Source organism: Notothenia rossii (genome assembly GCF_949606895.1).
Source record: "Notothenia rossii genome assembly, chromosome: 6".
Lineage (NCBI taxonomy): Eukaryota > Metazoa > Chordata > Actinopteri > Perciformes > Nototheniidae > Notothenia > Notothenia rossii.
The window spans coordinates 8,910,263-8,926,025 of record NC_136909.1 but is presented as its reverse complement, the minus strand read 5'-3'; the positions used below and the strand labels follow the sequence as shown (position 1 = coordinate 8,926,025).

The following is a 15,763-nucleotide window of genomic DNA, read 5'->3' as shown; positions in this document are numbered from 1 at the left end:
TGGCTGCATTTGTACATCCCCTGTGCACAACCACAGACAGCGCTCTGCATCACGCCATCCTCTCCCATGTAGATCTGTACAAATAAAGTAAGTACCATGTTTGTTAACATGCTATAATAGATTGAATGAGCGATAGAAGGATGGTCCAGATCTGGGGGTGGGAGGGTTTATTTTTCCATAGTTTTGTCCTCTTGTCTGATTGTTGTTTGTTTTTTCTGAATTTTTTGTAATTTGTGTTGTATTGGTTGTGATTGTACATTGTATTTTTTTTAAATGTGTATTACATTTTTGAAAAACATTTGATCAACAAAAAAGGATTTGGTCAGGATCTAGACTCAGTGTGTAGTTTATGAATTAATCAATGCTCTCTACATTAGGAAAACATACCAGTGTACCAGAGGGAGTCACACACAGCTGTGCCTAGATAACCAAACAAATTGACAAGATAACCAAAATCCTTGAATCTACACACAGCAAATAAACTCAAATGACACAACGAGATGTAAAAAGGAGATTACACATATAGTCGATATAAAACTGGCCGCTTCAATCTGAAGAGCAAATAAAACAAAACACGGGAGTGTACCTTGTTCTTGTGAACACTAATGTTATCCACAGCATACACCCCCGTATACAGTACACCCGTTCTAGGTTCTGATTGGCTCTCTAAGTTGGCATTCTAGCTTCTGACTGGCTGTCCAGGTTGTCAATCACAGCCGTGGTTCATATTATGCTAGTCGACTCGTAACATCGCTAAACTTTTTTCTTGACGGTTTTCTCAGTCAACTAATGCTATTGATAACAGTAACATAAATTAACACAGCCCTGCACACTGCAGTCATTATATGCCGGGTCTGTGGTTCATCATCTTCTTTTTCATTCTCCTCCTTATTGACTGACATTAACCTTAAACATTGCACTCATATTACTCACCGAAACCTTGTAAAGCCGGTCCCGCATGCTGGCTCTTACAGAACCGACTAACTCCCCTTTCGTGTATGTACAGCTCTCAACGTGCCCAGACTTGTAGTGATTTTCACCTCGTTTTATACTTTTATTCTCATTCTGAAAGAATGAGGTGAAATGTGCCAACGTGACGGTCATCTTTGTGTTGGTGACGCGTATTGTGCGGGACCAGAGACATGTAGTTCACTGAGCGGCTTAACACAAAAAAATGTGTTACTTCACAGTTTTACGACACATTTTATTTTTTTTGACTTGCAAAATGTTCTTTTAAATTGACAAACATCATATGTGTCATTCGTGGCACAATTCAAACGGGATCAAAATATACGTTTTCTCTCTCCATTGAATTCAATGTATAATTTTCCGCTTCCGGGGTCCCATGGAGGCTCCCGGAAGGGGAGGGACTTCGCCTCTCCATTAAAAACCACCCTTCCAAAAAGGGTCCTCCATGTTACGTCACACGCGGGAGGTCACGTGCGGAGGCTTTTTTATGCGGAAGTGAAAATGTCTTACAAAAACGACGCCAGATGTCACTGTAGTGTATATTTCTGTATATTTTTTTGAAAATCTAGTGTATTCATCATTTTCCTACACATTTATTCACTGGTGTCTCTAACCTGCAAGTTGCTCTTTAAATAAAAATAGTAAAACCACAGTGTGTAGAAATGATCAACACAATACAAATAAGTCCAGCATTTAAATGTGATAAACACATTAATGCATCAATGATTATAATCAAAACATATAATATATATTATTCTGAAATGGGTACTTTTACTTTACATCTTGAATGCAGGACTTTAACTTGTAACAGAGTATTCCTACACTCTGGTATTTCTACTTGTTCTTAAGTACAAGATCTGAGTACTTATTCCACCTCTGCAGCTTACAATAAGTGCAATCAACCACGAGGATGCAAACTCTGACAGCACGAATCCTGTAAGAACATCAGCTTCAGATATGCCAAACATTTGTAATTGCTATACAGATATTTGATTTGTGTACCTGCAATCTGTTTAGCTCAATGATGTTTATTTATTTTCCCTTTTTCCTATATGAGTATTTTCTGTTAGCTATAATAGTTTTTTTTGGAAGAGTGGTTTTTAATATGTATCCAGTAGGCGGTAATGCAACGTCCGGATGTTAAAACAAACAAGAAGAAATCCTTCCCGCTTTTATTTTGACGTCCTCAAACCGCACCGGAAGTGAAGTTCCCAGCTCTTTCTAACCTGGATCGAGGTGGCGTCTCGTCGCTACGGTTCTCTCTCTCTGTGTTCCTGATAAAGTGTGTGTGAGCTCCAGCACTACTGATCCATCATCTGTGTGTCTGGATAAACCTCCGAATGGACTCTGTGCTCTTTTTTCTGGAGCGTTTACCTCGGACTGTAGGAGCTAGCTTAGCATGCTAGCTGGAAACACGTTGGCAACACTAGTCAGATTGAGAGTTTGATGAAGAGAGAAACGGTGTGTTTAACGGAGTTTGCAGGAAAAAGTGATCTAGTAAACATGAGTAAAGTCCAAATGCTGCTGTTGTTGAAGAAGCAGCGACTCACTGCTGCTGCTGAAGAGATATTTGCTCTGTTTGAAAAGACTATAGCAGAGCTCGAGGAGGAGCTGTCTCGTTCAAAAGAGGAGAACGAGAGACTCCAGAAACTACTGGACGCTGTTTTACAGCCTCAGCTTCGGATACACAAAGCAGGTCTGTTCCCTTTACTTTTTTATTAACACTTTAAACTCTTTAGTCACACTTTATTATCACATTAATAACACTTTAGACTTTGTATTCTCACTTTAGACCCTTTATCAGCACTTGCTGCAGGTAGTAGATTTTTAAGTAAAAGTACAAACACCACACTGTGAAAATACTCCATTACAAGTTAAAGTACTGCATTCATATCTTATTTAAAGGTCCCATGTCATTGCCATTTCTACTGATCATAATTCAATTGTTGAGGTATACTAGAATATATTTATATTGTGCAATTTTCCAAACTCACATTGGTTTCTCATACAGCATCTCTGTATAGTATGTGTATTCACTCTGTCCTAAACGGCTTGTTGGAGCTCCTGCCTCCCCCTCCCTATGAGCCCACTGTGCTCTGATGAGTCCACCACCATTACAGCGGAACATCTGTGATTATGTGTTACAATGGCGTTAGCAACCCGAAAATAACACCAGTAATGACAAACAGATGAGAATGCTGCGTGGGGTCTGGGTGCCGTGTCCACGAGCACCCGCACCCCCAAACACGGCGCACCTACAGTGTAAGCGCGCCACTGTGAGGCTCCACTAGCACTCCCCCAGCGCGTCACAGTTTCACAGCTGAGAGAGTATGTGTGTGTGAGGAGCTCCACGGATTGGTCCATTTGGGTATGGTGACGTCACTGTACCCAGGAAGAAAAAGAGAAATCTCCAACGAGGCGATCTGGGGCAGCATAGACAGGTCTTTTCCGTGTTAGAGTTTTATTCGCTACGGGGTGTACTTTGAGGGTTTGTGACTTTGCAGACCGTTTACATGCAGAAAAACCTTCATAACACACAAGGGGACGGGTAATAACCAGAAAAGCATGACATGGGAAGTAAAAGTATGTAAGTATTATTAGACAAATGTACTTTATTACAATAATTAAAACTGCGGTCACAGATGTGCACGCAGTGATGAGTGGGCCCTCGCGTCCGTGCGCCTGTCGGGGAGGGCGGCTGGTTGTCCCGGCGCCAAGCAGACGTGCGCGAGTCCTCCGAAATGAGCCGTTTGTGATTTCTATCATTTTCGCATCCCAGACTCCCAGGTCCTCCAGTAGCGACCCGGAAACGGATGTTGGCGCACCGTCTCGAAGGAAAACACATTTCTCTAAAGGCTCGTAGAGGATCGATTATCGAGGAGGCTGTCTGGAGGAGCCTTAACCGAGGATACAATGATGTAGAGGAGAGAGGAGTCTCTCTGGAGGAGCTATAACCAAGGGTACACTGATGTAGAGGAGAGAGGAGTCTCTCTGGAGGAGCTATAACCGAGGGATGTATCCTCCGGAGTCGATTTCAGCCAACAGTGATGTTTAAAAGAGGCGTGACGCATGGCTGGACTTATGTCAACGGAGCACAGCTCTGCAAACTGTTCGCGCTGCGATTATAAGTTATTTAAGATGATCAAATGTGCATCAGACTTTCTGCCCTTTACCGTTTGTTTACTCACTAATCACATCCCCCTGGATGTTAGGCTACTTTTTTTTATTTTAATACAACTGTTTTCATTCATACGCGATGTTTACAGTGAGAACAGCAATAATATATGTAACAGGCCTACATTACACACTTTATTTGTATGCTAGATATATACAAGAAAACAGTAGAGATTTTTCATGAAACCATATAGTGCTTCACATAATAAAATATACAAGGGCTGTAGCCTGATAGTGTGTGTGTGTGTGTGTGTGTGTGTGTGTGTGTGTGTGTGTGTGTGTGTGTGTGTGTGTGTGTGTGTGTGTGTGTGTGTGTGTGTGTGTGTGTGTGTGTGTGTGTGTGTGTGTGTGTGTGTGTGTGTGTGTGTGTGTGTGTGTGTGTGTGTGTGTGTGTGTGTGTGTGTGTGTGTGTGTGTGTGTGTGTGTGTGTGTGTGTGTGTGTGTGTGTGTGTGTGTGTGTGTGTGTGTGTGTGTGTCCAAAATTGAAATTTAGTATGATATTTCACTGTTTTTAACATTATGCTAATTTAAAAAAAATCAAAGTAGGTGGAGCTTAGGGGCTCAAGAGGACTTTATGTAGAGCAGGTCCACCCGGATAAGTGTGCCAACTTTCAGGTCCATCCGACTTACGGTGCGACTTTGTAAATTTTTCAAACATTTTTTACATAAAGGTTGCGCTAGCGAGCATGTTGGAGTTTTTTAACCCATCGACTCCAGAATGTCGAATTTTTCACCGGTCCTGCCGTCCGTGCAAAATTTCGCTGCATGAATGGCGTCGTAAAGCCCTCAAATTCAGGATTTACCAGCAGAGGAATAATAATAAGAATCGTGCGAATAACAATAGGTCTTCGCACACTTCGTGCTCAGGCCCTAATAAGGATACGTAGGATAACAATAGGTTCCTCGCACTTCGTGCTAGGACGCCATTGGATCCTAGCGCTCCGTGCTCGGGCCCTAATAAATGCTTTTATATATTTATATTAGATATGACTCTTGAGCGTTTCTGCTATTATTAACACTGCTGCTTTAGTTGTTCTGATTGCTAAAATCCTCTGTTATTCCTAATTTTAAAGCCAATATTCCGTGGGGTCGGAGGCTCGGATCCTTGTCACCTTTTTCATACCTGATGAGTTTGCATCTCTGACTTCAGTTGCTTTAGCGTGTAGAAGCTAGTACGCCTACTATTTGATTTGTTTTAGATAGGCACAACATGTTTCATATGCTTGCTGGCCTTATTTTCCTGTTCCATGTTAAAATAAACAATTTTCAGTGGTACCGCTGAGAAAGAGTAATTTCTTTCGGTCATGGAAAATTAGGCAAAGATCATGGAGAAGTCATTGAAAATCATTTGTGAAAAAGTGTATGAACCCTGAAATATATTTATAAAAATAGGAAGGCTGTCAAGTTAACGTGTTAATAACGCCACTAATCATTTTAACGCGATTAACGCATGTGTATTTTTTGTCCTCGGCCGCCCGTAGTTTCAGAGAGCATCGAGTTTAAAATACCATCTACAAGCTGATGCTGAGAGCCCCGCTCCTGCCGTCCGCTTGCGGCAGACCACACTTCCACGGTCACCGGCAGGCACCGACTGGCCATCGGGAGGACCGGGAGGGTGTGTGTATGTGTGGCGCGAGAGAGAACGGGCACACCTTACGTTTATTTTTGTTGTTAGCATCTGGTGCTAGCTAGCTGCGCTAACGGATATAAGAAGCTGTTTAAATGAAAACAGAGGAGCGACATTTCGCCGACAACTGCGCCGAGCACTTGACTTTATGCAGGTAGCCAGTTGATTAAATGTGAGATAATTTGACAATGTTGTCAGGACTCGACATTATAAATGGCCCGCTGGCCCAGAAGCACTATTTAGACACCCCGGGCCAGCATAACATACTTTCCACTTGCCTGCTCGGGCCATTAAAAATATTGGTTTAAATTAAAAAAAAAATTCCTGTGGTATTGGTATTTTGACTAGCAATTTTGTTAAATTGTTTCGTTTATCAACGCTACAACATAGCGTCCCGTGAGTCGTTGTTGGGTGAAAAGCAAACAGCTGTTTGCCGACCTATGCTGACAAGTAAGTGAAGAGTAGACAATATAAAGGTATTGGCTATAGGGAAATGTCCCAGCAGTTTCGGATAATGAAGGTTCTAATCTAATCTATTACATAGCCATTACATTTCTAACTCCTAATGACAGGAAGGCAGAAAGCCATTATACAAATAATAATACTCATAATAATAGCAGACTTTTTTAACAATGACCATAATATCATTATTTTAATAAACCAAATATGAACAATTGAGGAAAATGAGGAAGAACTGATGATTCAAATGTTGTAGTACAAGTAGTAATGTAGTTACCGGTACTGCATAAATTACTATTGCAACAAATGTGTTAATCTTTTTCATTATAAGTTGATTTGTTTTTGGACGAATGCTCCGGGCAATGGTGGGGCCAGTGATAATACAATGCCAGTGGCATTTTACCCTTAATGTCTACCCCTGGTTGTTTTAATGTGCTTATTTATTGACCTTTTCTTTTTAAATGTGTAAAAAGGAAATAAAAAACAATACTTTGGATTAATTCAAATTACGGGAGAATAATTCATAACGAAATCAATGAATAAATATGTTCAATAATAAATTCAAAAAATATCTAAAATGTTACTTGATAAATAATAGGGGAACTAGTACACAGGTCATAAAGTAATTAAAACATTAATATAAATGAACATGTATTTTTGGTGGGGCTATACCATACTAGGGCATTTAAAATCAGGAGACTAAATATGAAGTGTGTGTGTGTGTGTGTGTGTGTGTGTGTGTGTGTGTGTGTGTGTGTGTGTGTGTGTGTGTGTGTGTGTGTGTGTGTGTGTGTGTGTGTGTGTGTGTGTGTGTGTGTGTGTGTGTGTGTGTGTGTGTGTGTGTGTGTGTGTGTGTGTGTGTGTGTGTGTGTGTGTGTGTGTGTGTGTGTGTGTGTGTGTGTGTGTGTGTGTGTGTGTGTGTGTGTGTGTTACTTGCCAACCCTCCCGATTTTCGCTGGAGACACCCGCATTTCTCCCGATTTCTGAAGAAAAACAGATTTACTCACAACTGTTTCCACTCTGACTTTAATACAGGTACACCATTGTTTGGTTTCCATGTTAGCGCGTCTCTTTAGCAGCGCGCGCAACTCAAAGTCTGAGAGGGGGAGGAAGATGAAAACTGAACAAGAATCGACAACTCGACCCTCTGATCACTCCTTTCCTGTAAAATACAGGTCCAGCCCACACATATGCTCCATGGTGCCACAGGCCTTGCCCTTACAACTACAATAAGCATGCAAATGTTAATCTACAGCTCCGGCGATCCACTAGCACCGGAGTCTACAACTGCAGACGCAGCCATCCCCTACTGTAGCGTCACCTTGGATACGAGTCTAAACAGACACACAGGCCAGGGCGCTGAAAGGGCGCCCTTTGAGCATCAGATCTGACGACGCTGATTGGCTGAAATTATGTTTCGGCGGCATAGTTTACAGATAGCAACAGTCAGCTTGTTGGTTGCAGCTGCTCTGGCTGAGGGCTCTTTTCTACCGCCCGGACGAGAGAGGGTAATGATACACGCTGCGGCCAGGCAGGAAACATGTGACTTATCAGTAACTTTAGACATCGTAAAACTATTTTAAACAAGATTTTATTGTAGATTATACATTTTACTGATACCAACTATATAATATTTACCTTGTTCTTGAAAAAATAAAAAATAAATATTTTTGGGAAATATATGCTTTTATGAATTTTTAATTTTTAATGACAATCAAACATGTGGTAAGAGGGGGGGCGGCGCCCCTAGCGCCCCTATTGACCGGCCGCCACTGTATGTGGGGGAAACTTCTGAAGCAATTGGAGACGGGACTCAGAGAGACACAAGGAGGAGAGCTGGAGCTTTGATGGCAAACACTGACGGTTTATTTGGAGCTTCGGCCGGAGAATTCACAAGACATGTCACGGGCCACGATCTGACCACACGGTTGAGATGCCAAACCAATTCTGAAGAACTCTTCTGTAGTTCCAGGTTTTAACTAGTTCGGAGTGTAATAATCAACATTCTTTATCAGCGAGACTAAACAAATACAGACCCTGAATCTAACGAGAGCTCTCGTGCATAGAAAATAATGTGCGCCAGGGAATCTACGTTCCAGATAAAAGAAAGGCCTCTAGATGTCCCTGAATAATAAACTATCTCATGCCAGCTTGTGCTCGGTGATAAGCTGGCAACAACAATGCGCCAAGCTGCCCCTCGTCGTAGAACTATGCCATGGGAAAAGAGACAGTGAGAAGAGAAAATGACTAACTTTGTCGAAGGTTGAATACCTAAGCAAATTATTCCCTAACAATATATATATATATATATATATATAAAAACCATATTCTTGATTTTTTTAACACGTTTTTATTAACTAAATAATTCCATATGTGTTCTTTCATAGTTTTGATGTCTTCAGTATTAATCTACAAAGTAGAAACAAATTAAAATCAACAAACCATTGAATGAGAATGAGAAGGTGTCCAAACTTTTGACTGGTACTGTATATAAAAAACACACATTTTAATATTTAGCAGGTTCCCTTATCTATAATCACTTATACAAGCGCTACTTTAAACATGTACATCAGTAAAATGCAGCATACACAGGGCTCAACATTAAGGACTGCCCGATGGCCCGGGGCCATCTAGTATTTAGCTCGGGCAATGAAGCCTCACCTGCTGGTTGCCCGATCGGGCAATCTATTATGCCAGTATCATGCAGCTCGCGTATCCAGTAATGAGTGACCCGACAGTAAAACTAAACACATCTATAACTAGTTTAGGTAGTTTGAGAGGTAATTAAATTAGCTACGTGTGATATTCTAACCTGAAGTGTGGGTTTTGTCCGCTCACCGCTGCATGTGATCATGCGGAGCTGCGTGTCGACTCGTCAGCAGCAGCTGATCTCTCTCTCCCGTCAGTTTAGACTTCACTTGCGTTTATGCCCATATTGATCAGATCTAGCTAATGATAGGACTACCTGCTTATTAAAAGACACCTAAACAATAAGTGTCGCTATGCAACCGGGTGAGGCCACAAAGTATAGCGCAGCATTATGCATTTCTTTACATGCCCACCGGAACCCCGAGGCATTACCAACCGATCAACGCACAATCAACCTATACAGGACATCTCTTTCTCCACATTAAGTGTTAGACATTAGAATTGACTATTCTTGTCTGTCACATACTCTTCTTGTCTGTCACCTAAGTGGCGCAACTGAAGTGGTATTGCGCTAAAGGGAAATTATTTTGACCGAAGAGATTTAGATTTGCCGGCTAACGGGAACTCTGACGTCGCCTATTTGTGTGCTTCGCGGATGCGCTCGGCTCCTCTCAGCTCCTCTCGACTGCGGCTCGGGTCTGCTCGGTCAGCTTCAGGATGAGGAGGCATTCGTTTGACCCAGCGCGCCGGTTCGACCAATTTACAGTAGATAACATTACAAACATTTTTAACAGGGGCCATAATAGTGTAAATAATGTTTGTTTTGGCAGTTACAACTGAATGTAATGTTTTCTACTTTTTTACATCTGGGAAGGCATTTGCCTTCATCAGATGGAAAGTGTCTTGACCAACAACTTAAGTATTTCTTATAGCTATGCAGGGCATGCAAGAGAGCAAACACAAACAAGAACAAACAAACAAGTGAAATTAAGAATAAAATTGAAATTGTACAATATAATATTGTGGTGGTTCATCTCATAATTCAGTCTAGAGAATGCACCAGAAAGCATCTAAGACCTGCAAAAATTTAAATTTTCTAGCGGAGGCCCCCCAAACCCTTCATGCCTTTTCGTCCGCTCGCATTTTTCAGGGCAATCTCTGTTAGGCTCAGGGCCATCTGTAAATTAGCTTAGATGGCCCACAGGTCCATCTCCCAAAATCCTTAATGTCATGCACTGATACAAAATAATCAAGAAACATCATAAATTAAACACTGACAGGGAAAATTTTACTGCACCATCATTACTTTTACATAAGAAGGTGCCGTAAAATGTTTGGATAATACTTGCATACTTTTACTTAAATGAGGTTTGATTGCAGGATTTTAATTTGTAAAAGAGTATTTTCATTCTATACTGTAGGCGTAGTGTATCTGTGAACGATCCCAAATACAATTCATTGTTTACATTGCAGCTAGTGCTAAAACAGAAGAAAAAAAACCTTTTTCCTTTTTAACTGGAAGTGGAAAAGGGCTGGGCTACATAAGGTGAATTGAGCCAACAAAATTAGACATGTTTTGTGTTTTTCCTGTTCCCTGCAGACGTCCAGCAGCTGGTGGTGGTTAAAGAAGAGCTTCTCCATGACCTGCAGGCGTGGAGCACCAGTCTGGACCAGGAGGACCCAGAGCCCCCCCCACACATTAAGCAGGAACAGGAAGAACTCAGGATCAGCCAGGAGGGAGAGCAGCTTCAGGACCAGGAGGAGGCTGATACCACCAAGTCCACTTTCACTCCTAAGGCTGTGAAGAGTGAAGATGATAGAGAGAAACCTCAGTCCCCACGGCCTCATCAAAGGCAAACGGAACACATGGAAACAGAAGCTGATGGAGATGACTGTCGAGAAACAGAACCAGCCAGTAACTCAGATCCAGAGAGCAGTTTACAACCAAAGACTGAGGGCGACACTGGAGACTGTTCTGAACCTAACACTGAAGACAGTGCTGATTGGAAAGAGACCAGAGAACCTGCGTCAGGCTCAAAATCACTGAAAAATAGACATGAATCTGTCAGTGATCAACGACGTAGTAATGAAAAGAAACAATTTGGGTGCTCTGTTTGTACAAAATATTTTGCATGGAAAGGAGACATGAAGAAACACATGAGAATCCACACAGGAGAGAAACCACACAGCTGCTCAGTCTGTAAGAAAGCTTTTTCACAGAATATAAATTTAAAGGCACACATGAGAATCCACACAGGAGAGAAACCATACAGCTGTTCAGTCTGTAAGAAATCCTTTTCAGAGAGTGGCGGTTTTAAACAACACATGAGAATCCACACAGGAGAAAAACCATTCAGCTGCTCAGTCTGTAAGAAAGCTTTTTTACAGAATGGAAATTTAAAGGCACACATGAGAATCCACACAGGAGAGAGACCATACAGCTGCTCAGTCTGTAAGAAAGCTTTTTCACATAGTGGACATTTAAAGACACACATGAGAGTCCACACAGGAGAGAAAATATACAGCTGCAATGTTTGTGACAAAAGATTTAAATGGCGTAGTGATTTGATAAGACACAAGTGTGTTGGTCGTCAGTCCTCACAGTTTAATGAAATGCAAACTGAGGATAACAGAGAGGCAGAGCGTCCAATCAGCAACTCAGCTGAACACATGGCTACAGAAGCTGATTGAGGACAATGAATAAGTCTTAAGGCGAGACACGGCAGGCAAAAACATCGTTTTTCATGCCCATGTCAATTTTGAGATTTTGTGCTATTTTGATTCAATAAGATATTTTCTTTCAGGCTTTTGGAAGGAAAATGTACAAAATACACATTTAGGTGTTTATTTTACTATAGTTTGTCTATTTCCGTCGGTAGATTTAGCAATCTAACGTAACATAAAGTGCCGTGACCGCTGTTTGCTCCATGTCATGAGAGGTACCGTTGGAAAGCTCAGGTTCTCCTGCACAATCTCATCGGATCCAAATATGGTCATTTCCTTTGTATCAGCAACCAATCGTGAAAGTACAAAGGGGTCATCTGACCAAAGAACGGAATCTTATTGGCTGGTGTCAATTTCTGACAACGTGATTCGTTCAGATGCGTCACGTGGTGCGCCATGACACTTCCTTGTTTATATTTGCGCTGAAAATTTAAATCTCAAAATGCCGAAACATCCGCGAAAAAATCGTTCAAAGAGCAGAGGACAACAATTGTCCCTTGCACGTAGCAAGGTAGAAGACAAAACAAATGACCCCGAACCTGAAAAACCTTCACTTAGTGCGTCAATGCGCAAGCTGTCACCCAAAGAGCAGGAGGGTTTAGATAGCGCCACACAGCAGTGGCTGATAATACATGTAGCGCGGCTGAATGAACTGCTCAGTGGGTTGATTTGCCCAAATTGCGCAGGGACAGGGCTCAAAGTTAACATCGATCCGCAAAACCATGGTTTCTGTAGCAGCTTAATTTTAGAGTGCAGTCTGTGTGATGGTGGGTACCGCAAAAGTGTGTACACATCTACACGTCTTCAAGACGAAACCAGGAAGGATGTTGCTTTTGATGTGAATGTGAGAATGGTGCTCTTAGCGCACGAGTTAGGCTTGGGCTATGCAGCTCTGAAGAAAATAAGCAAAGTGTTGGGGATTCCTGCACTTCATCTCAAAACCTATCAGAGACATGACAAGAGAGTGACAGGTATAGAAACAGGATTGAGACCAAGAAAACTTGAACTATTGAATTCAGAGTATAACTTATCAGGACATTCAGTTGACTTATTTTTTTCTCTTATAGTGGCAGAAATAGAGAGAGGCCTGGAGTCACTTCACAGGACAAGGGAGCAGGTCAGGCAGGCTTATGCAGATGTGGACCCAGATGTTGCAGAGTTGCTGAGGGAGGATGCAGAGGCAGTTATAAACATCAGCGTGTCATTTGATGGCACATGGCAAAAGCGAGGCTTCACATCCCATTATGGGATCGGTGTGTGCATTGACATCCTTACTGGATTGGTGATAGACTATGAAATCCTATCATCCTATTGCCATGCTTGTGCTCTAAAGGGAAATGCCAAGCAAGAGCAAAAGATTACAGAAGAGGAGTATGACAGTTGGCGACAGACACATAGTGATTGTGCAAGAAACTTTCCAGGGTCAAGCAAGGCAATGGAGCAGGAGTCAGCCAAGAGGATGTGGGCCAGGTCTGTGAATCGCCACCAGGTGCGGTACACAGAGATGTTGTCAGATGGGGATAGCGCAGCATTTAGGGAGGTGGTTGCACTGAACCCATACCCTGGGCATGAAGTGGTGAAATTAGAGTGCATTAATCATGCCCACAAGCGAATGGGTACAGCACTCAGAAAAATGAGTTCACAGAAAAAGTTAGGAGGGAAGGGTGTAGGGAAGCTGACTGCAAAGAAATGCAAAACTTTGCAAAATTATTACAGGGGGGCAATTCTCAACAACCAGGGTTCAATCGATAAAATGAAGGGAGAAATATGGGCAGGTCTCCTCCACGGCATGTCTACTGATGACAGCCCCTTACACACCAGGTGCAATCCCTCCTGGTGTTGGTATAGGAAAGCAGAGGATAATGGGGAAACACCTGGTAGCCACAAAGAACATGCTGGAAACTTTTTAAAGCGAGAGGTGGGGGAGAAGCTTATCCCTGTGTACCACCGCATGTCAAGTGACAGCCTGCTCCAGAGAATGCAGCATGGAGGTACTCAAAATGCCAATGAGTGCCTCAACTCTGTGATATGGGCGCGGTGTCCAAAAACGGTCTTTGTGGGGAAAAGCAGGGTTGAGGCAGCTGCAAGTATGGCCATCTCCACCTTTAATGAAGGTGCCTCTGCCATGCTGGCTGTTATGGAGAAGTTGTGGCTCCAGAGCACAGCTGTTACTGTCAGCGCAATGAGACAAAGTGATTTGCTGAGAATTTCAAAAGCTGAGGCCATTACATCTGCTAGTTTGAAATATAGGCGCAAGAGTCTAAGCACAGCAAAAAAGGTGAAAAGACATCAGCAGGAGATGCAGGAGGGGCCTACTTATGGAGCAGGCATGGACTAGGGTGGCAGTTCTGCAGTGCGTGTGTTACTGTGGTCGTAGTGTGTGTGTGTTACTGTGGTTTTGTTCATCAGGTACATACTGTGTTACTCAGTTTTCAGTTGTATTGTGTTTTATATGTTCTATATTGTTGTTGTTGTAAGTATTAGATTAGATATTGTGTCTGAAAATAGTGTCTTCCAATAAAAAAAAAATGGAATTTGACAATACATATCTTTAAAGGTCGTTTTCTCAAAATGAGTTTTTTCTCCTACTCTGAGCACAACATTTCCACTTCAGTAGCACGTAGACACACCAAACCTTCCAGTTATATTCCTATCCATATTCTGAAGGCTTTTACAGAAGGGTTTGTTCATTTATCATTCATAGCCTGAATTATATAACATTTTATACCTAAAAACATGGCGAAAATTGATATTTTAGGGCTGTTGACAGTATTTTCTGATTTATTTAGTGATAAAAAGAGATATAAAAAATCCCTTCTGTAAAAGCCTTCAATTCTAATATGACAACAAAATGAAACAAGAATTTTGAACCTGGCTTTATCCAATAAAAAAAAATTCGTTTCCTGAAATGTGTTAAAATATGCGCATATTTAATGAGATTATGGCTAATTTGCATATTTAAACATGCTATTTCTGAAAACTTGTAATAGAAAAAACAATTGCCTTATTGTAAGTAATTAACTGGAGAAATTTCTAGCTGATATCTTTAAGTTAAAAAAATTACCCTATTCACCTGTAGTGTCTCGCCTTAAATATGACAGTTCACACGTGAAAAAATCTGTCTGACTGGATAAACATTGTTGCATAACATTCATATAAGACTTAAAGGACACCTATCATGCTATATTTAAATGATATATTGTAGGGCCATACCTATATAAGGTATATTTATACGTTTCTGTTTTCAAAATACCAAACAGATCATGCATTTTAGACATGCCTAATTTTGCTGTATTTGCTGTTCTCCAGCCCTGTTTTTGCAGGGGGCTGATTCTGTGAGCTGTAGCTGACCACGCCCACCTGCAGGAGAGGGGAGCGTGCTCTGATCAAGTCAGAAGAGGGGGAGAAAAATAGATCTCCGTCCTCCGTGTTTTATTATATAGTCGTTATTCATTTGTTTTAAAGCTCAATAAATAACAAAGAAGACCTTTGACCGGCACTTTTCTAATTTTGTCCGGCAGATTTAAACTTTAACGGACATCTTGACTGGCGAAAGAAAACCTAACTGAAACTCTGCCACACGGTCCCCTTGTTCCTTGGAAGAGGGGTAGAGGTGGGTGTTTAAACAGGTGGGGAGAATAAACAAGGGCGACCTTGACAACCATGCGCGGGAAGTCTTCTTCGCTGCTTTTGTGGCAAACTACAGCGCCACTTACAGGCCAGGCATATGTACTACAGCGTCTCCAGCGCTTTCGAGCAGCAATGGCCGGCCGTGTCCCAACCCCACATTAACCTGATAGGTGGAGAGTTGGCCCAATAGCCGTAGCGCCACCGTCCTGGCGTCAGGACAGTGTTCAAATCTGGATCAGTTTTTATCAGATCTGTTGAAGCCCCTTTTTTTAGAGATTTGGGTATGGAGGAAAATAGAGAGGGTTGTGTTTTCTGACACTTGGTTAGTTCCCTGGAACACCGGGGACACATATTCTCCATGAACTCCATCTTTATCAACATGAGTGGACAATATGTTTAACGTTTTTGTCATACTGATTTTCTTATTTATATGTTAACAACTGACTGTTGATGAACCTTTTTATTTTTGGATTGAGGGCTCCAATTTTCCATGTAAAGATATAGGATGATTTGATTTATTGCAGGGCTCAA

General features: G+C 41.8%; 1 protein-coding gene across 1 annotated transcript; it reads left to right on the top strand.

The window, feature by feature from the left end:
• Positions 1-2,132: 2,132 nt before the first annotated feature.
• On the top strand, positions 2,133-11,583 carry LOC307045258 (uncharacterized protein). The gene is made up of 2 exons (XM_079690791.1): positions 2,133-2,665; positions 10,479-11,583. Exons 1-2 carry the CDS (start codon positions 2,416-2,418, stop codon positions 11,567-11,569), a joined length of 1,341 nt encoding a protein of 446 aa, XP_079546917.1. The 5' UTR covers positions 2,133-2,415; the 3' UTR covers positions 11,570-11,583.
• Positions 11,584-15,763: the final 4,180 nt, after the last annotated feature.

Excerpts from the sequence above, each read along its gene's own strand:
- LOC307045258 (XM_079690791.1), top strand. The coding sequence starts at position 2,416 with ATGAAGAGAGAAACGGTGTGTTTAACGGAGTTTGCAGGAAAAAGTGAT. Across the intron at positions 2,666-10,478 it reads GCTTCGGATACACAAAGCAG|ACGTCCAGCAGCTGGTGGTG; the intron begins GTCTGTTCCCTT and ends TGTTCCCTGCAG.